Source organism: Haliotis rufescens, unplaced genomic scaffold (genome assembly GCF_023055435.1).
Source record: "Haliotis rufescens isolate VD_foot unplaced genomic scaffold, xgHalRufe1.0.p SCAF_3, whole genome shotgun sequence".
NCBI classification, from domain to species: Eukaryota; Metazoa; Mollusca; class Gastropoda; order Lepetellida; family Haliotidae; genus Haliotis; species Haliotis rufescens.
Window position 1 is genome coordinate 30,058,742 of NW_025964001.1, and position 21,149 is coordinate 30,079,890.

Below are 21,149 nucleotides of genomic sequence, written 5' to 3' on the forward strand. Positions count from 1 at the left end.
TTCTAGTAACGTGAGCATAGGTGTCACCCATCTGTATCATACCGAAGGCCCGCGCCCGATGTTCGGGTGTCAGTCGTGGCATTTCTTTAGTGTGTTCGATGTGAGTGTCTGGCATGCAGTCCGTGTAATGTCTGCGGAGAGCATTGTTCTGTTGTGTTTTTAAAAAAAATAATTTTTTTTTTTTTTTTTTTTTTTTTTTATTTGTGTTTTTAAATTTTTGCAATTTTATTTTTAAAATGGTAAAGTATCTCTTGGCAGCCAGTATATTTGACGAGTGACTGATTGTGGCAATATGATACAATAGTCGGTAGTTAATACAATTTTATTTCTTGACTAGGATGCAGATTCTGGTTGATTCAGGATTGACAGACGAATGGATTCGTGAAAGGAGTAGCTGGTCCGACGGATCTGAATGTATCTCTGAGAAGTTGGTGAAATCAGTCACGCTTGAAGACGTTGCCGGAGGCATAGCAGCAGTCGCAGCAGGTGCAGGACTAGCACTTCTTACCCTGACTGTTGAATACCTTCATCATCTTTACATCAGATCACAGCATTAACATGAAACCTGAGATACTAATGTAACATTTGGTTGATACTGGATGCTGATAATTGAATACTAAGAGGTTGTTTTTGTATACGAGAACTGAATTTGAAAATGCTGGCAATTGGGCAAATGATGTTAAACAGTATTGGTTACAGTGATATTTGCTTGAAACGAGAATTGCATAAATGTCAGTTTTATTGAGCAGCGAATATTTTACCAAGGTTTTCAAGTTATTATGTGTATTCTCCATTTGAAACTTGTAACATATACCTATTTATTACTTTAAACCCTAAGCAACATGTCTGTGCGAGGGGACATTATTGTTTTTTTCAACAGTATATCGAGGTTAAGGGAAATAAAGAATTGAATTGAAATTGAGGGTGTTCTCCATGTTAAACAGCACAGTATATCAGTGGGTCACACGCACACGCACGCACACACACACCGAAACACACACACACACACACACACACACACACACACACACACACACACACACACACACACCGAAACACACACACACACACACACACACACACACATGGATTCATTATTATTTACCGGAAATAAACGACTCGTGGTCGTTGTTCATCTGCGCCCCTCATTGTTTATTCCCCCTGCAGTGTTTTATCGCACGATAAACAACTCCCACCCGTCGTTTATTTCTTGAATATAAGATACCTACGCGATAAATCATTGTACGCGAAGAACGAAGCGTGGTTTATTTCATGATAAAACATTGTTCTATAATAACGTCATTTCTGGGGATTTGAACATTCGCTCGCAACTTCATGACGTCGTATATTGGACGGCGTTAGACTTTGAGAGGGGAGTGTCTAGTGAGTTGTTCCCCGTAGCTGGGCAACGCAGGTAAACGCGATGGCAGAAGATCGCATCCAAAAGCGAGAGAGAAATGACAATCGGCACAGGTTATTGACGTGAAGATTGTGAGAATATGCGGGAAATACACACATGTGCATAAAATAAATGAAGTAAACGCCGAGATCGGATTCTATTCAGGGAGTCATCATTATTTATGTCAAGGTAAACAAGGTATACTCAACAACAAAAGGTCCTGTGACACCAATATTTTAGTGTATTTTTCAAACAAGTAAAGTTTGGTTTTCAATATTTTAGTACATGTATGGCATCAAGTCACAAAAACGCAACTGCTACAGAAAAGCATGCATTCCATGCAAAAGTTGACTTTTATGCAAGCCCCATGCATTTCACTACCCAAGAATGGATATAAAACATGTGCGTTAACGGGATTCCATATGCATTGTTTAGCATCGTGCTGACAACAACCACTCAGAAAAACAACAAAATTACGCAATTATTCAACATTACAAAATGCCACGCCAGTCCGAAAATGAGCGTCTGCGAGCCATTGGTATGCTTGAAGCAGGATCGAGTCAACGCGATGTTGCAAGACAATTTAACGTCCACAGAAACACCATTTGGTGTTTATGGCAACGTTGGCAACAGACGAATGCAGTCAGAGACCATCCTCGGAGTGGCAGGCCACGCGTAACCAATAATCGACAAGACAACTGGATTCGAACAACACACCTACGAAATCGATTCCAGCCAGCAACAGTGACTACAAGAAGCATCCCTGGCCTTCGACGAATATCTTCACAAACCGGACGTCGTTGCCTCAGATGTGCAGGGATTGTCGCCAGAAGACCCGCCAGACGTCCCATTTTGACAAGAAACCACCGTCAAGCACGTCTACTGTGGTGCAGACATCGTCTACGCTGGACGGCCAGCAGAGGGGACAAGTTCTATTCACTGACGAGACTCGTTTTCACCCCAGCCACAGCGATGGACGGATTCGAGTGTACCGACGTCGAGGTGAACGTCACGTCAATCATTGTGTCATGGAAGAAGATCGGTTCGGGGGCGGCAGTGTTATGGTATGGGGTGGTATTGCAGCAAGACAGAGGACCCGTTTGATAGTGGTAGAAGGAAATCTCAATGGACAGCGTTACCGCGTTTTTACCGTTGTTTTACCGTTTTTTTGCCTCGTAATGGCCCAGGCATTACCTTTCAACATGTCAACGCCCGGCCTCACATTGCCCGACTTGTTCAGATTCTCTTCAACAAAACAACGTGAATGTCATCCCCTGGCCGTCTCGCTCCCCTGATCTCTCACCAATCGAGCACATGTGGGATGAGATGGATCGGTTCCCTCGACGTCACCCACGTGGTCCACAAACACTCGAGGAACTTCGAAACATGCTCCAGCAGATATGGACAGATATCCCACAAGACTTTGTGCGACACCTGGTCCATTCCATGAGACGAAGATGTGTTGTTTGCATCGCAACCAGAGGTGGATACACACGCTATTGATTTGTAAATTGACATTTTGGCATGTTCATGTTTTTTTTTATGAAATCACGCATTTTCTGAAGTCAGTATGGCAAATTAAACCATTTGAATACTTACAGGAGTCTTTTTTCTGTTGCAAACCGAAATTGTTTCAGATTTGGTAAAAAAACATAACTTTGCATTAAATCTTATACAATGTCACAGGAACGTTTGTCGTTCAGTAAATATATATATAGCTTCAGTTTAATCACATGACTGGAAACATTACACAAGTGTGTCGTTGGTAATTTTGACTTGAAGTGTTTTCTGTCGTAACTGCAACAGTTTATTTTACTGCAACTGCCAGCTATGAAACAGTGTGCTTACCGAGTTTGTTGCCCTGTAGCCATGAAACCGGAATCGTTGGCCTGTGGCGTGATATATGGCGTCGCCGTGTGAGGAACATGGCGAAAGAAAAGCGATAGTGGTCGTTTTGTTTGATTGCAGTATGTTGCTATGGTTATTCCCAGGGCACCAACGCCCGCCTTTGTGGCAGATTTGGCACTGACACAGAGGTTTGAATATAGTTGGGAAAACCCTGCGGTATGCGAAGTGATTGACATCCTCTTTCCATATTTCTTCCCATTTAATAACATTCAAATATTCGACAAGTTTAAAGAAACCATTTCACCGATAACTGACAGTAATGACAGTCATGAAAGAACGATGTTACCAAGGATACGTTAGTGCACGGGGAGCTACTTAAAATACCATCATGAAGTCAGTCGAATCTGACGAAACTCAAACAGTGTACTTTAGTTATCGCAGGATGACGTGCAGTCGGCACCTTTGATCTTTTAGCGAAGCATCTTAGAAACTGAATTAATCTCATGGCAGTCAAACAATTGCAGGCGGCCTTGCGCGATCTCGTGGCACATGTTTCCAAGTGGGAACGTGACTGAAGGTATCTGGATCATAACTGTTTTGTTCGCCTACCCATAATGTTGTTCTTCGCAGCTTCGCATATGATTATCTAGATCAATCCATAATCGAACGTACACAGGACGTTTCTTTGGGGCTAGCCTTATGACTAGCATGTCAAACGCAAAGGATATTTGGGAATACCCGCATAATGACTGAAGGTCAAGGTATTGTTTGAACTTTGCTTGTTATATATTCACGCCAGATAGAACTCAATCATACACTTTCGGGCCAACTAGGACCGCCTCCGTGGTCTAGTGGAATGGCGTATGCATGGAGAGCGGAACGTCCGGGGTTCGATCGCCGGTCGCATCATACCAAATGACGTTAAAAGAAGGGTACTTGTTGTTACCCTGTCTGGTGCTCGCCATTAAGGGTATAAAACAAGGACTGGTCGGTTCGGAGTCAGTATGTTAAACAGTGGGCTGGCACTATACATCGGCATCAGTCCGGACTATTACAAGAAGCCACACACACACGTGCATGCACGTCGCTATATAAGTGCAATAATCTTGGACGCGACGTTAAACCCTATTTCACTTCACCTTTCACCTTACCTCGTGGTTAAACTGTTTTCTCGCGATCGTCACGCCGAAAGCCCTTGTTCGAATCCCCCCATGGGTACAAAACGTAAAGGTCATCTACTCGCCGTCGTATATGTGCAATTTTGCTTACATCAGTGTACAATCTTACTCACTTACTCGATGTCTTAATGATAAGGAACTATCACTTACTTTGGTTACGGGACATGTGCTCACAAATACAATGGGATGTGATTCGCAAACCAGAATTCTTGCTCTCATCTTTTGAGATGCGTAAGTTTCTGACCAAATACTGTAGTTCCAGGGATATCATATTCATGCATATGGTTAAAGGTTCGCGCTGACTGCTCTTTTCACATGCAACATTGCGGTGGCACGTGGACCAATGTTCAGCGGTGAGGTCTCAAATCAGGTGAAGGTGAGCAACGTTGGGTGACCTCGTTCGGCAGCTTGACTCCATGTGAGTATCGTGGCCCTTCCCCATACTGAAGCGCATGTAGCACATTTGATGTCTGCTTAGGCAAGTGACTTTGTTCGAACTGTGCCTATGTTTACCCAGCAGTGAATGAGATAGTATTGTGACTGTTACCTTCTGGCGCCTCTCTTGCAGATCCCCAGGAAGCTTGGAATAATAAGCGAGTGCACACTGCTCCATTGATCGGGGTAATAATGTAGCGCTCTAGGCATGCTTTAGGGTTTAGATTTATCACATTATAAATATGTACATTATCACATGTACAGATTAAAATATAAATGCAACAAGGAGGGTTTGGGTGATCCTTGCACAGTCAGGCTGGTAAGGCTCATCATCAGCTCAGGGCCCTTGCCCCCTCTACACGCAGCCCAGACAGCGAATGGCACTTCTCCCGGGAAACGCTGCCTAGTCAAACCCACCCAGAACGTTTCGACGAATGTGAAGAACCCCCATCTCTGCAGCCTTCTGCATTACCCAGATTGTCAGAAGTGCTGTATTCCTGGTAGCATACCCGGGTACTCTCTCAATGTCAGTCAGCCAGTGTCAGATTGGGAGGTACAAAACCTGAGGCACCGAGAACAATGGGGAATCGGATAACTTGGTACTTGGGATGCAAGCGTGACATTTCGAAAGAAAGGTCCGCAAATTTGCCATGCTTTTCCTCAATCTTGTCAATCACATTAGTGTCAAAAGGGTCAGAAAATTCAATGATATAAATTATTTCATTGGATTTATCAAAAAGGACAAGATCAGGTATGTTGGCCTGGATATGTCTGAGGCTGTATACGGGCCTATTCCAAAGAATTTTGTATTTAACCACAAGTATTGCGAGACGGTAATAAACGGTTCGAGCCATAGTATCATGTCGCCTAAGATACTGTGTTTGTGCCAATGCATATTATTGTTATTTTTTATTATCATATAAACACAAGGTCCAGGCGGCTGTGTAAATCTCGAAAAACATGCGTCGTGAGTAGTATTGTTTCTAAAGTTTATTTGTAGGAGTATATTAAACAGTAATAAGTGTACCATAGGTGACCCATAAGACGAACACCAATTACCATCTCTGATTTAGTGATGCCTTGTTTGGAAATTTGGTACACATTGAAATTATTAATCCGAGAAAGTTTATGTATGCAACTTATTTAATTGGCGAATTTTAAAGTCAAGTGTACATCAGTTCATTCACATAAATATAATAAGATGAAGAACATAATAAAATTAAGGATGAGACGAAATGTCATGTTTATGTTTTAATAGCGTATCTCAAAATGCCATACCTACAATATAATTAATGGCCACGTGTTTTGTTCGTCCTGTACCTGGATTTGCATTCTCTACACCACTACTTAGGTTTCATTTCCATACTGTGACCCTATGCAATAATGATAGAGACATTCTAGAGCCAGTGTCAGAAGTCCCAAGCCCACACCGGCTGCTACTGCTGTTCCGACTCCGCCAACCTCGTCAAGTGTCACTGGCGTCACAAGCTTCTCAGAGTCACATCCAGTTTTGTCAACCAGCCAGCCAAATTCATCCATCCATTTTCCTGGCCACCCAGTGTCCACCAGCATGTGCATCCTGGAATAAACATAAACTAGAATTTAAAATAGCTGAATTTCCACATATTAACGCGGGTCTTAAATACAACAACATTTTAGTCACTATGAACACATATTACATAGGTGTCTTAATATGGTCATCGTTTTCCTGTATTTTCTGGCGTGTGAAATGAGCATAAATATTGTGCATATATGTCACGGATGTCAATACCCTTGACATCACATACTTATCTTCACAATGCACTGTCACTTGGGCGTTTTTATTCATTATAACAGTCTCGAAAGAATAAGAGATAGCTCGATTACAAGTCTGAACGAAATCTATCTACCTAACAAGTGCTACTTTGCTGAATGGGCTAACGACTGCATTCTTATGATGAATTAGAGTAGAAAGTCACCAGTTGGGAAATGCGCAACCTGTTCTCGGTGAAGGAAATGCATTCCCTGTCTGTCCATATATTTGTTTAACGGTCCAGTGATATAGCTAATTACGTTACTGAAGCCATGACCGACCATGGCTTGGAGGCAAATGTCCGGGTGACTTGTATGTTCTGCCTCTGCTTGATGCACGTTTAATATGATCGTTGGCACTAGATTTATAACGCGTGATGCATGGTTCCTTGAACAGGCATGTTGATCGAGAATTTGATCAATCTGCTTCAAACTTGAAGAAATTATAGAGAGAAACCCTGATCATAATAATGTTTTTTCTATGTACACGTGAAACATACTTAGAACATAACAGAAGTTAGTCCGAGATAATGCTCTGCGCTGTTCAGCAACTTTTAAGCTCAATGTTCTTTTCACGTCTATTGCAGTATTAGTGAATAACAGAGATAACTTCTCTTTCTAGAAACAATAACTGTGTTTGCTTGTCTGGTGTTAAACACCGCAGTGTGTAATAAAATTGAATCTGGACCCTCTCTGTGACATCTTGAGTTGATAGCTGATTTCAATTCTCAAGTAATGACAACTTTATGGTATGCATGATACTACATTACGCATGCCTTTAACAACAGAGATTACAACGATATGTGTGTGGGTGTGTGGGTGTGGGTGTGGGTGTGTGTGTGTGTGTGGGGGGGGGGGGGGGGGGGGGCGAGATATGTACAAGATGTTAAGGTTTTGATATTTGTCGGTTGTGGGATCTTAAAACACTCTCTAGCTCATGAACAAACTATTGGCTGAAGAACCGAGTGAAGGGAGGTGATTAAAAGTGTGAAAAGTTGTCGTATAGTGTTTTGCTTTGTCAGACCCTTGTTGTAAGGTTAGTGAAGTAATATGAGCATTGATGGCAAAGGTTATCAGCATAAGTGAAAATTGTTTTGGTTATTGTTTAACGCCGGACATAGCAATATTCCAGCTATGTGGCAGCAGCTTGTTAATAATCGAGGCTAGACCAGACTTTCTAGTGAGCAACGATATCCACGCCGTCGGGGCACGCTGACACGCAATCACCGAGCCTGGCAACCCGATCTTCTTTTACGATCATGTAGAAACTATTCAAATACTTACGTTTGTTGTTTGAAATGATACGTATCCTTCTTAGACACTGTTTCTTTGCTCAAGGAAATATTTATATTTTAAACTCTTCAAATATTTAATGGAGTATCGACTTCGGAATTCTTGCATGGATATTGCTGAAAATCCGGTCATAACACTTGACAATGGTGCTTGTGCATACATCAATAAACAATGGTCGTATGTTTCAAAGGTGCAGCTTCATATGCAATAACGTCGCAATCTAGTTCGTATCGAAAATCATAAGAAAATTTGGTCATTGCATGTATTCTACTTTGTTTTTGCGTTTTTGTCAAAGGACTAAAAGTCGGATTTTCGTTCTGTGTTAAGAGTTAATGCAGTTCAGGTTTCAATTATTTATTTTTAAGTCCTGTCCCAGTTTCAATAGAAGGCATTGGAGGAAATCATTGTAATTACAAGAAATGTGTCTAGATCTCCCATCATAAAGAACCACTAAATCTTTTTTTCAATAATCATAATAATAAAAAGCAGGTATCACCTGATAGATGATAAATGGTATGATCGCGTTTATGATAAATTTTGCACACATACAAACAGACTGAATGGTAAAGTCAAATGTTATGTTGAAAATATATTACTCAAAACACAACTGGCAAAACTAGCATTTGTTACGGTATCATACATTTGAGAGAATACATAGTATTTCTGTTTTTTTATGATAAACTAAACATAAACTGATGGTTTTGGAAATCATCTGGGTATGTAGTGAAAAGCTTGTAATGTCAACGAGGGCAGTTAACTGATTACCATGATGCAACTTTGTTCTGCAAGGTACCTTCACTACTGATCTGTTTAGGAATCCCTGGGATATTTTGAAGTAAAAAGTTATATATTTCAGTGGTCGGAGAGAATATCAAATCACATACACACGTTCCAACTCTGACTTCAAGGGCGAGGATTTAGGGACTCCAAAAGCCATCTGTTCATACAAGGCCCAGTCCCTGAGGTAGGCGAGTTTGCAGTTCTTGGCCATTAAGACATCGGAGATGATAGTGAATACAATGGCGGCATATTTTCCTTTCTTCATTTCATTGACATGGTAGTTGTAGTCAGTCGAGAAAACTCGAGGATCAGTCACGTGTTGTTGTTGGACCATTTTCCATAATTGTTTTATGTCCTCCCTCTTGGAATTCTGAAATTAATATGAATATATTGATTGATATCACTTTCATGAGAAAAAAGTATTTTATAAGCAAATCATGGACAGAAATAAAGATCGGGGTGTTGATGTTTGTGAGAGAGGAGATCCTTTCTACATTTGTCGTATCCGATTCATTCGCACGTTTATATGTCGCCATATTGCTGAAGTAATGCCGATGCGACTTTAAATTTTAACTCACTCATTCGATTATTGTATATTATCGGTTGTTCTTTCCGTCACTACCGAGGTCCTGATACCGAAAACCCGACAGTCCCTTTGAAATTGCTACCTCCTTCTATTTATTGTTCAATACTGAGTGAAAGGAATCAATAAATGAAAAGTATTTGCATAGTATTATGTATATAGATCATTAAAGTACACATAATTATTTTCGATTTAACTGAGATGTTGAAGTGAGATGCAGGACCTTTGAAAATTATCAAACACATATCTTTTTAAGTACATTGTGTGAATTGTGGGTGCTACCGTAGGCGTAGGACATGTTTACCCATTTTGCGAACACATGGTGTCATCACTGATTTCCATGCATATGATTGTTACCGCTTTTATATTTCATACCCAGTGGAATCTATTTCGTCGGACAATCGAGCCTGGTTATGCTCTGACGTTGACGTTTTGTATTCATATTGTCCAGGTTATACGATAACTATAGGGCTGCTGTGTTAATGCACTGATATTGCCCCAAACACACTGAACAAACACAACAAAAACTTAATTTATACCATGAGAACCTAACGTGTGTACCTGGAAATATGTTCGAGCAAAACCTTCAGTCGGGAATCCTATCGTGTAGTCAAGTCTTTCAGAGAGTTCCTGGAGATTGCTGAATGGTGGAGGTTCGGACTTCTTCACAGACAGGAAGGCGACAAGTTTTCCAGTGTAGACAGACGTGATGACAATGAGAAAGATCCACCGGAAAAATGTTAGAACCCGACCAGATACACCGGTGAATGTGTAGGTACTACCTGTAATCAATCAGCAAAGTATTAATCTAGATATACACAGATTGGGAGTGAGTTGGATTTCACTCTTCTTTGAACAAAGGGTATTTCAGTTACTTCACGGCATGTCAGCTTAATTTGGAGGAGATCCATATCATACGCCTCTGCGTCTGTGAAGGGGACGTGTTTTCAATGATTATAGTCCTCGTCACTTGAAACAGAATCACGAAATATCGCGATAATGAATTCACGAAGAGTGTTATGTGTGTGTTAAAACTTATAAAGTGAAAACAACCCATTCCGCCGTGACGGAATACCAATTACAGTAATGACAGAAATTGCTAAGTGCGCTGTTCAAATATCCACGCTGCACACGCTGCGAAATTTAGCCTACATATTGTCACCTGACTGCCGAACATTACCCGGATTGTTACCACGTGTTCAAAACTCAATGATAATGTTATTCATGGAAAACAAAACAATAAAAAAATGGCATACATCACTAAAGACAGACAATGAGGACAATACCTTGTTTCAGCATTGATCCAAGAATAAACCATGACATGTTCGACAGGATTTCTTTTTTCGTTTTTAATGTATCTCCAGGAGTTCCATGTCTTAGATGCAATTCTGTAACTCCATAAATTAGAAGAACACAAACCACGCACACCCCGAACACCACGAACACCATTTGTTTGAAAGGTTTCAACAGCAACAGCCATCTGTACTGGTCGACGTCCGGTTCCCTGTACATGACACGCGTGTAGGCGGTGATAAATGGGGGAAGAAGGTAATCCATCACAGCTGCTCTGTCATCAGAAATCGTTAAACCAGATGCAACCATATCCACCTCCTACAAAAGATATCAATGATGCTGAATTAACAACAAAAGAAATAGATAGAAGATAGAGATAGAAAAACTGCCCCCACTTTTTTCCAAAACGAACATATTTCTCAAACGTTTTCATTTACTTATAAGCAGCAGAATCTTTGCTCCATCGTGTCACTGTATTTTCTGGTCCATCATTTGATTGTATCTGGTTTGTGTACAGGCCGCAGTCGCCTGGGGTAGGGGTACTGCAGTGTATAGCGTCAGGTAACAAACAAACAGTTACCTTTTTAGTAAATTGTGTGAGTGTCGGGTGGTACCGTTAGGGCAGGACATGCTTACGCTTTTCACGGACACTTGGTGTCATTACTAGTTTTGAGTGATCCATTCATATCATTTTCACCCGCTATTCCACCTTTACCTGTGTAATTCTGTTTCGGCTGATAATCGAGACTGGTTATCCTCTGGCGTTGACGTGTTTTTATTTCCAATTCAGTACCACAAGCGCATGCGTAAGTAAATATGTATATTTCTTTCATAAACAAAGATATGGATGTGGGTTGCTTGAAAAATCTTACCATTTACAGACACAATTCTGTTACTATTTCGTCACATGGGCATAGAATCCTAGAAGGGACACTGTCATGTTGTTGCATTACAAAACCAAGCAAAGAATTACAAAATACAATGATTTACCATATTAATCATGTGACATAATCAGATTCTCGGGTTGTCGCGCATGATTAATATATTGAAAACATGGAATAAAGAATATAAGCGAGGCAATGCAACAACGCCACATTAATTTGACTACTTGTTTTAATATTTTCGTCTTAGAACCATGATGAAAACAAGGCATTCCACAGTCTTCTTAAACAAGCCAGGGATGTTGGACATAATCGCAATGTCAATGTTGATTTTATTGATGGTTGTTGTACTGCTGAATGGTACAAAAATGAGTGTCAACCAAGCGAACTCCCTGAACTACCACTGCATCGAGTTTATGTAGTGTGTTCCAGATTCCTTCGATTGCAATTGACCAGTCACCAGGACCAGTCACCTCCCACTCGAAACGGTTTATGTGTGATTTTGCATCGAAATATGAACACTTTTTAAGTAGATGGCCAGCTTTGGCACAGTTTCTTAACCGAGATGATGGTGTAGCTAGGTCCATTTAATACTGGCTTCGCCATGCTGTTGGCTTCGACACAGAGGTCCATGCATGGCACGACCCAGAATATACAGTTGCCATAATGGAATAGGCCCGTATACAGCCTCAGACATATGCAGGCCAACAAATCTCACTTTGTCTGTTTTGATAAATCCAATGAAACCATTTATGTCACCGAAGTCTCTGTTCCTTTTGACACTAATGTGATTGACAAGATTCAGGAAAAACAAAGCAAAATATGCGGACCTCGCTCTCGAAATGTCCCGCATGCATCCCAAGTACCAAGTTGTCAGACCCCCCATTGTTCTTGGTGCCTTAGGTTTGGTACCTCCCAATCTGATGACATTGTGAGAGTACCCAGTCCTTCTGACACCCTGGGTTATGCAGCAGGCTGTAATGTTTGGGAGTCTTCACTTTCTACGAAAGGTTTTCGGTGGGTTCGACTAGGCACCGCTTGAAGAATATCTGATTCTGGACAAATGGAGTAGAACCACTTTAGATACTGATTAGGATCAGCGATATCTGGAATACACTATCAGAACTATATGACGGTCCCTTCAAACACTGATTTAGCCACCGATTTGTTTACGGTGCCTTGACTTAGATGTGAACAGATCACACCTCTTTGAATTAATATAGATCGCATGCATTTCTAGATTCGAACTATCTGTAACTGTACTAAAATAAAGGAAACAAGGATATACAATGAATATGTTGAGGATAATTTTAATGAACATATTCAGTGCAAAGACATTTCGTGAACTTTGTGCCCTTAATCTCATCAAACTTCAGTTCGGGTTATTAAAATAAAAGCCTCAAAACCCTTTCCATATTCATTGATTGTACGAAACCGACTATATCATCAGCATGTATTTGTGAATCGCTCTCAGATAGTGATGGTACCAGGTGTTCGCGAAAAGGAACAATAAATATTTGTTACAATAATTTCAAAATTATATCTGAATGTGATGGGTCCGACGACTCAATACCATATCAGTTTGGTGTACAGTGAATCGCGACGCCTAAGACTACTGGCACAACCGTGCAACCTCATCGTTTTGATAGCTTGTTGGGAACCGAAATAAAAAGAAATTTCATATGATATCATTAAAGCACTTTTCGAATCATTTTTGTTATATATGTCAAGCTTGTGTGTGCTTTTGAGAATATTAAAGTTAAAACGAGCTTAATAAGCTCAATTCTTGTGGTCGCCATGATGTATTAGGACCATGTCATTTTACCATCTAACGAGGAAGTTGTGTTAACGAGACATACTGTTTCGCGATAACGCATATGATGAATATGTAGTTTGGTCTGACAACGAAGCAGTTCAACGTCTCTGCATTTGGTGCGTCTATCATGTTCTCCGTGGAACCTATGTGTTTATCGACTGACTGACTGACTGACTGACGGGACACGTTGTAAGGCATACCATAATCGCTATGCCTTTCCACTACAATAGTGTGTATTACGAGAGCGTTTAACCGGGCCTGATTTTATGTTTTATCAATTTTATTATATTCGAAAACGCTACTTTAAGACTGAACACTGAGTATTCAATTCTTTTATTATCCACCGTTCACAAACAACCAAATTGTTGCAGTACCCTTCTTTGTAATTGTCCTATCAGACCATTCCAAGTACAATTGTCTTCATTTCCCCATGCTTTATCAGGCGGTTCTATGACCTTAATGCTGAAAAAAATGAAGGAACGTATAATTCTCTTAAGTTTGTTCACTCACATCTGATTACACATCATCCAAGCAACCATCTATTTATGTCTTAGGTATTACAATAGAGAAGTAATGCAAAAGCGCTTAAAGTAATTTAAAAAAGTTACAATTAGAGTGGCAAGTTCATTTCAAATGTATTCTCCTGATTCATATACAAATACAATGAGCATGCATTTATAACCTGACTATATAAATGGTATTGTCCTGAAACCCTTGTTGAAATCACTTCAAATCCTTCTCTCCTATGAGCTCGACCACTGTGATATGATATATATACTGTCAACAGTGGCGGTATACCGAACAAACGCACTCTAAATGTTCAAACTTACCTGAAGTTCAACTTTTGAGCCATTACATTGGCCATAGTCATCAAGACATCATTCAAGTGCGCCTTCATGGTGATTTTGTTGGGATTGCAAAAACAAAATAATAAACGATGATTCATAGGCAATAATTATGTTCCATGAACTAATAGCAGTGCAAGGCACATGCAGACTGTAATCGTCACAAATGAATCAGGCATGATTTTAGAGAATATTTAATATCTGATTTGTTTCAAACTTAAATATTTTTAACCAATTGTTTGCCTTTTACGCCCAATGAAATCCGTTTCAGCAGATAATCGAGACTTATTATCGTCTGGCGATACATAAGAAGAGACTGGAATATTGCTGAGTGCGGCGTTCAACAACAAACAAAGTCAACTTAACCTGCTAAGTTGTATCAGACAATGTACCAACATTGGTATCAGCAATGTATCAATGTCATAAGGCTATACGCGACATATAATAACAACTCACCCCTTTCATCATCGATACTAACAGTGTTCTGTTGTTATAGCCGTACTTCATATTTGGGAAGGCTTCCGTCATCCGAAATGACGTGACAGGAACGAGTCTTCCTGCAGTCCCAGTCCCTTGCAATGTTGAAACAACCACTCCTTCTTTATCCTATTACAACATAGTTGAATATCATTGTTCTGAATGAACATGTTAATAACATGTTCAGCTATGGACAAAAACACTAAACGGTAATTTCTAAGAATGACTCTGTCCTTTGAAATGTCTCCAATACTGCAGGAGTGTTAAACATTTCCTCCACAACAAAATGTTCAGTAACTTTTTTAATGTTTGTACTAAAATTTTGACAATATCAGACTCCTGATTGGTTGTGCCTCATGTTCATTGGGATTAAGAATTATATAGCAGTGTATTATATTGTTTAATGGTGATCGTGGCTGTTTGGCTTTGTTTCTATAGGGAGTCGGTAGACGCTCATTGCATTGTGCTTGGACAGTGATGAGTTATCAGGAAGTTACTATATTTAGATGCTAGTGTGGTACGTAAACTTCCTGTCCGGTATACCGCGGACGGTGTTAATGTGTTACGGTGTTGATGTTATGGAAATGTTCTAGGACACTGTGTTGAACATTCCACTGGCTGGGTAGGTTGTATTCTAGGGCACAATAGCGTGTTTGCGTATCTCTCACGCATTTCATCGCTTCGGTACCAGCTTTCATGTGAGGATCGACCATCATCCCTGATTCCCTGCCCAGCCCATCTCGGAAGCTTGGCCATTATCGCCACTGGGCCGGGTGAATATGTATTTTTATCAGTGACTGTAATTTTGTATCTGATACTGACCACTGCCATCATATTATATACTGTCATTGAATATTGTAGTATCACTCTATTGTGTACTGAAACAAATAAACAGCATTTACTTCCAAACTGTGATCTTGTTTTACTCACAAGTACTTCTGTGGTGTGACTTAATAAATCAAGCGATTTGTAAATTGACATACTGAGTGTACCTTAATGTTTGGCCAGGAAGTATAAAAAAGTGACCAATTGTTTTGTCACAAATCAAACTTAATAACAACAATTCCTGGGTCAGATAAAGTGATTTCTGTTTAAGGTCTTGTTCAAGGTTACCAGAAGACCATGTGGTCCATTAATTCAAGCAAGGTATTATGTCTTACATGACACACAGCTGCACTTGGTATTTGTAATAAAGTCTTAAATGCCCCTGGCGACCAATGATGCAAGAAATGCGAAAGAAAACCAGGAACAATACATCCTTAACTATTGTTTTGTACTTTCCCTTCTCACCTGTGGACGTGGTGATACGAAAATGACATTTTCCAAGTCCAGAGCCAATTGATGGATATCAAGCAATGTACGTCTCTCGGTAAGGACTATCCACTTGGAGAGGTGTCTGTAGTCAGTTGTTCTGTTCGAAGAGCTGTCATAAATATTTGCCTGACGAGAAAAGTTTCAGAGTACTTCAGTAACACTGTAACACAGCTCAAACATGTTGCAGACGAAGAGAGGTAAAGAGTATTCGAACAGATTTGCATTTTTTTAAATACCCTCAACAGAACAATATTTCAAAACTCAAATTTAACAGAAATATTCTACTGCTGAAAAGCAGACGTTCTTAGATGCCGGTTCACTCATTGCATCACGTGCATGGTGCAAACATTTGCATTTAGCTGTATCTGTGATTCATAGGTCAACATCAATATGTCAATATCATTCATATATATATATATCCAAGATATGTCCAATATATATGAAGGTCTAATGTACCAGTAACGAGTTATTAGTCAATAAAGGCTTCTAAATAGCATGGAAACAAATATCTACGATCGTAAATTGGCAAACGTCAGTGGGTAAATGAGTTGTATTTAACAGTATTTTGTCATATCACGGCATACCAGGTAAATGTACGCGGGAAGCAACGTTTACACATTTTGGGAAAGCCACGTGCCTTGGTGTTAACAAACAAAGAATCATCATCAGGATGAACTTGGACTTTAAATCTACAACCTTAGAATCATGAAATGCCTAATGGGCCCAATTCTTGACGGTAATATTACATTGATGTCCAACAATTGGTTTCATGCATTGTACCTATGTAGCTAATACATCCAAGGTCTTCGATATGACAATCAAATACTTGAATGACGAGGTAAGTCATTACAGGAGCACCAGATGATGCCTTGCTTTTCACGAACCATTTTGAGAGTATATAAAGCACCACGGGGTTTGCAGACCAGTACTATGTTGATGGATGGAGACATGATGACGTTCACTGTCTTCAGGACGTCATTCACATCTGTTTCGTCAATGTTGAAGTCCAGGATTTTACAGGAAGTTGTCTTTGACGCCATGGCAGAGTGCAGCGATGCTACTGTATATCCTACAAGTAATAGAAAAGAGTGTAGATTTGGCTCTGGAATTAATCTACATTTAAATATTCGGATATTACAAACTTTAAGAAAGATTGTTGTGGTAACGTAAGATAAATACGATTGCAGTATCTAAAACACATAACCCAGAATTCCTCCTAAGCATTATTGATGTAACATTATGACTGAATAATTTACAATGTGACAAACCCTGATTAACACGTATACCTCGAGCTCTACAGCATCCTTAAGGAGCATTGTGACGTATCCATACACATAAGCATCTATTTACGATTGCGCCATCCCCAGTTACACATGAGGATGACCCAGCCGTCTAAGGCGCCATACCCGTGCTCGTGGTAAACGTCTGAGACCCCTCATCACTTCGGGACTTTCCTCCCACATTAAGCTGACATGCCGTGATATATCAGGAATACTGTTCAAAGTGGCGTTAAACGCAACTCACCTCAGCATTCATATATTCCATTGACCATATTCATGTTTCATTCGTGTTTATCGCTAGGAGATGAATCAGGATTATTACGATGTTACCTGACGAAGTGTCATGCAGGATGCAGAGTGATGTCCAGTTGAAGGATCTAATGACATCGGCGATGAACATGGCAGGTTCCGATTGTACCGGTGAAACTTCTTTGGATATTGCATTCACGTTAAGTAATCTTCCTTCTGAGTGAACAAAACGTATATCATCACAAGTTCACAAACTTAAATGTTTATCATCAGCGAACTAATCGAGACATATTATATTTTGACTACACATTGCTTTTCAATATGCTTTCAAAGAAGATGATTTAGGCAGTTGTAATGTTTAAATATTTTAATGCAACACAATGTTTTAACAAAAAAAAAGGTATTTTCTAAAGCCATGCCTGATTCAGTTGAAACGATTCCCGTGTGTGTGTTTCTTGCACCTTTAAAAGATCTTGGTGAAATTACATGTATTGTCTTTAACAGATAGATTGGACAGGCAGCCAACCTTATAATTCTGGCAATATCATTGAAGCTCTGTGGTCTCTGTAGAGCGAGTGTCCGTTATCTTTGTTCTCGTTCTCACAAAATCCCCGTCTCAAAGATTAACCATAATGCTTAATACAACCAAGGAAGGACTTTCTTTCTTCTCACATAATGTAATTAAGACAAGTGGAATTAATACCATGTGGATTCTCAAAGGATTCCCTTGATGTCTCACAGTCTCAGAAAAGAACCAAGTTCAAGTCTGTCAAACATTTCAACTTTGTACAGGACTACGCCACATGACAAACTTAAGGTCCCCAACTGTGGTCCCCTTCTTGCTGAACCGTTTCCTCCTGTATATGAATCGGAATTTCTGCTAGGATTGCCTGGGTGTATCGACGATCTGATATCGTTCAATAAACATCAAATAGCCACTCTCCTTCCACCGATTTACCCACCTGAACTCGAAATAGAGGAGATCTGTGAGACCGCTTCATCTCTTTTTTATCTGATCCATGCATAAAGATTCAGAGTGACAAAACACTTTCCACAAAACTGTGTAACAAGAGGGATGTCTTCAACTTTCCAATAGTCAGCTTTCCCTTTATGTTGAGTAGTATTCCTGTAGCTCCAGCCTTTGGTGTCTCGTTTCACTACTTTTAAGGGACAATCGACCATGTTATTGTACCAAGATTTCAAAGAGCGCCATACGACTGTTGCTCAAAATTTATGTGATCAAGGTTACAACACTCAAGGCCTCAGCAAAGCTTTCAAATGTTTTATGGTATCAGTAACACATCAGTGACAAAAAGGATGTCCGATGCAATTCCATACTTTGACTTGTACCATACTTTCCGGTGCTTTTTCAGGTAAATAATTGACTTGCCTTTGCATGTGTGTTTGTGACGAGTGCAACCGGGGGGTCTTGATAAGCTCACCTTTTCGCGAACACCTGGTATCATCACTATCTGACAGTGAATCATAAACACATGATCATGATATAGTCGGAATCGTACAATCGACGATGTTTTGGGCAGAGATTTCTTATTGGTATGGAAAGGGTTTGTCGCTTTTATTCACAATGATACTATCCAAGACGGAGTAAAAACATTTGCTTAACACTGTATATTGTGTTTGACATTGCACAGTTTACCTAGGAGTAAGAGGGTTTGTAGATCGTTTTATCCTGGTAGGGATGTTATCCCAATTGCATTTCTCACAATTGCATTTGGCGTACACTTATTAAAGCCTTGGGATTTTTTGCAGAAGTAAGGCAGAACAATATCTAGCATTTCATATTCTTTAAGGGACAATTTGCTCCAAACAGTACATCCGTATAGATCACAAGGTCAAATCACATCCACGAACCACCAGATGATTCAAACCGCCACAGTAGAGATCAGGGTTATGGTTCATATTTGTCATTTTTTCGTAGCTTTTCACGAACAATATTTGGTTAATGTTTAAAGCAGGGATCAGTTGGTACATTTGCTTGAGCCAGCAATATTTCTCTCTTTGTACTGATTTAGAGCTTTTGCCATTCAGTAAAAAATCGAAATGGGCATGTCTTCAGGTTTTACAGTCAAGAAAAAAGTTAAAAGTACTGATGCATGGTTTGGGCAGATTTCTTCCTCAATTAACATATGGGCCTTCCATGGCCTTATTTCATATGTCATACTAAGTTCTTTGATAAAAGCTTAATGAAGTGAAGCTTAATTAAAGTCTGGAAGGTTATTTAAGGTACCGACGTTTACTACAATATCTGAAAAACTATCGGACATACTCCAGTCAAAGTTGGTATGAGATTATTAAACAGTCATACATAACTGGATATTACATTTCAAGACAATCGGTGCATGAATAAAAAAACTGTCTATTTATCTATCACTATATTTCATCAACAACCAGACCTGTTCGTCACAGGTGGAACGAGCATTCATTGAAACAGCCATCTGCATAATGCTACCCCTGCGTCACAGGGCCATATGACACAGTTGAACCAATCAACTCAACTCGAAAGGGTGCACGGGAATCACGCACGCACGAATACGGTGTTAGCGTTGGGCGTCTCAACGTGCGTGCGTGGTTGTTGATGAAATATAGTGATAGCTAAACAGATTTTTTATTCATGCACTGATTGTCTTTAAATGTAATATCCAGTTATGTATGCCAACTTTGACTGGAGTAAGTCCGATAGTTTTTCAGATATTGTAGTAAACGTCGGTACCTTAAATTACCTTCCAGACTATACATATAATGGTTAGTAGAAACAACTACGAGCCTTTAATGTTAGGAAGCCGGGCTTTGGATGACAGTTGACGGGGACAGAATGGGTCCATTCCAATTCTGCTTCCGCTTTTTTAACTTAAACTCCATTTTGAACCACGACAATTATAAAACATATTTAAGATTTGATTACTTTTCCTAGCTTTATGTTCTTTATAAATATCAAGACTTCGATTCAGATCAAAAGTATCTATCTTAAGCAGTCAGTATTGCCAACAATTTATATGATGACATCTTTCCATTAGGCGATAGGCCTAAATGTTTTTAGCTTAAAGCATTAACCTAAGGATACTTCTTAACATATAGATATCGTTTATTAACCTTAAAATCTGAGGACGAATAGTAACACCAAGGTAATCGCGACCCTCACGTAGAACCATTCCGTCACGCACTCTCCTCGTTGAGGCCATGTAGCAGGTCTCCAGGAACCAATGCTTGGTGTAAGGGTCGACTAGAATGGATCGATGGCCAGGCTCTCGGATTTTGGTGACTACTATCTTTTTGTGTTTTTAATTGTTTTCGGTAACAATTTACGTATGTTACCTACCTTAAAAACTTACCTGCAAAGTAGATGGTGTGTAAGATGGTGAGTAGTATGACCATTTCTCTGTGGTTTATTTTACGTCCAGTGGAATCTGTTTTGGCAGATACTCGAGACTAACGTTTGGCGTTGACGTTTCGAATCTGGTTCCTTTCACAAGTGTGACAAAATCTTTTCAGTGTGACATTTGTGTCACAGTTTCAGCAGAATACCACGAAGATGTGCGCAGTATTGTCGACTGTGCTTTACTGTTATTGTAATCAATCAATCAAACACATATCCTGACAATAGTGAATGAAACGATGTGTACATGAAGCTGTTAATTAGGTATGCGTCAAAAAATCTATAAATTGCTA

General features: G+C 39.8%; 1 protein-coding gene across 1 annotated transcript; it reads right to left on the reverse strand.

Annotated features, from left to right (window-relative positions):
• Positions 1-6,207: 6,207 nt before the first annotated feature.
• On the reverse strand, positions 6,208-20,855 carry LOC125384366 (glutamate receptor ionotropic, kainate 3-like). The gene is made up of 7 exons (XM_048403392.1): positions 20,813-20,855; positions 17,544-17,678; positions 16,863-17,002; positions 10,594-10,918; positions 9,869-10,089; positions 8,847-9,094; positions 6,208-6,439 (listed from the first exon to the last, which is right to left on the reverse strand). The coding sequence occupies exons 1-7, from the start codon at positions 20,853-20,855 to the stop codon at positions 6,208-6,210; spliced, it is 1,344 nt and encodes a 447-aa protein (XP_048259349.1).
• Between the last annotated feature and the right edge of the window lie 294 nt (positions 20,856-21,149).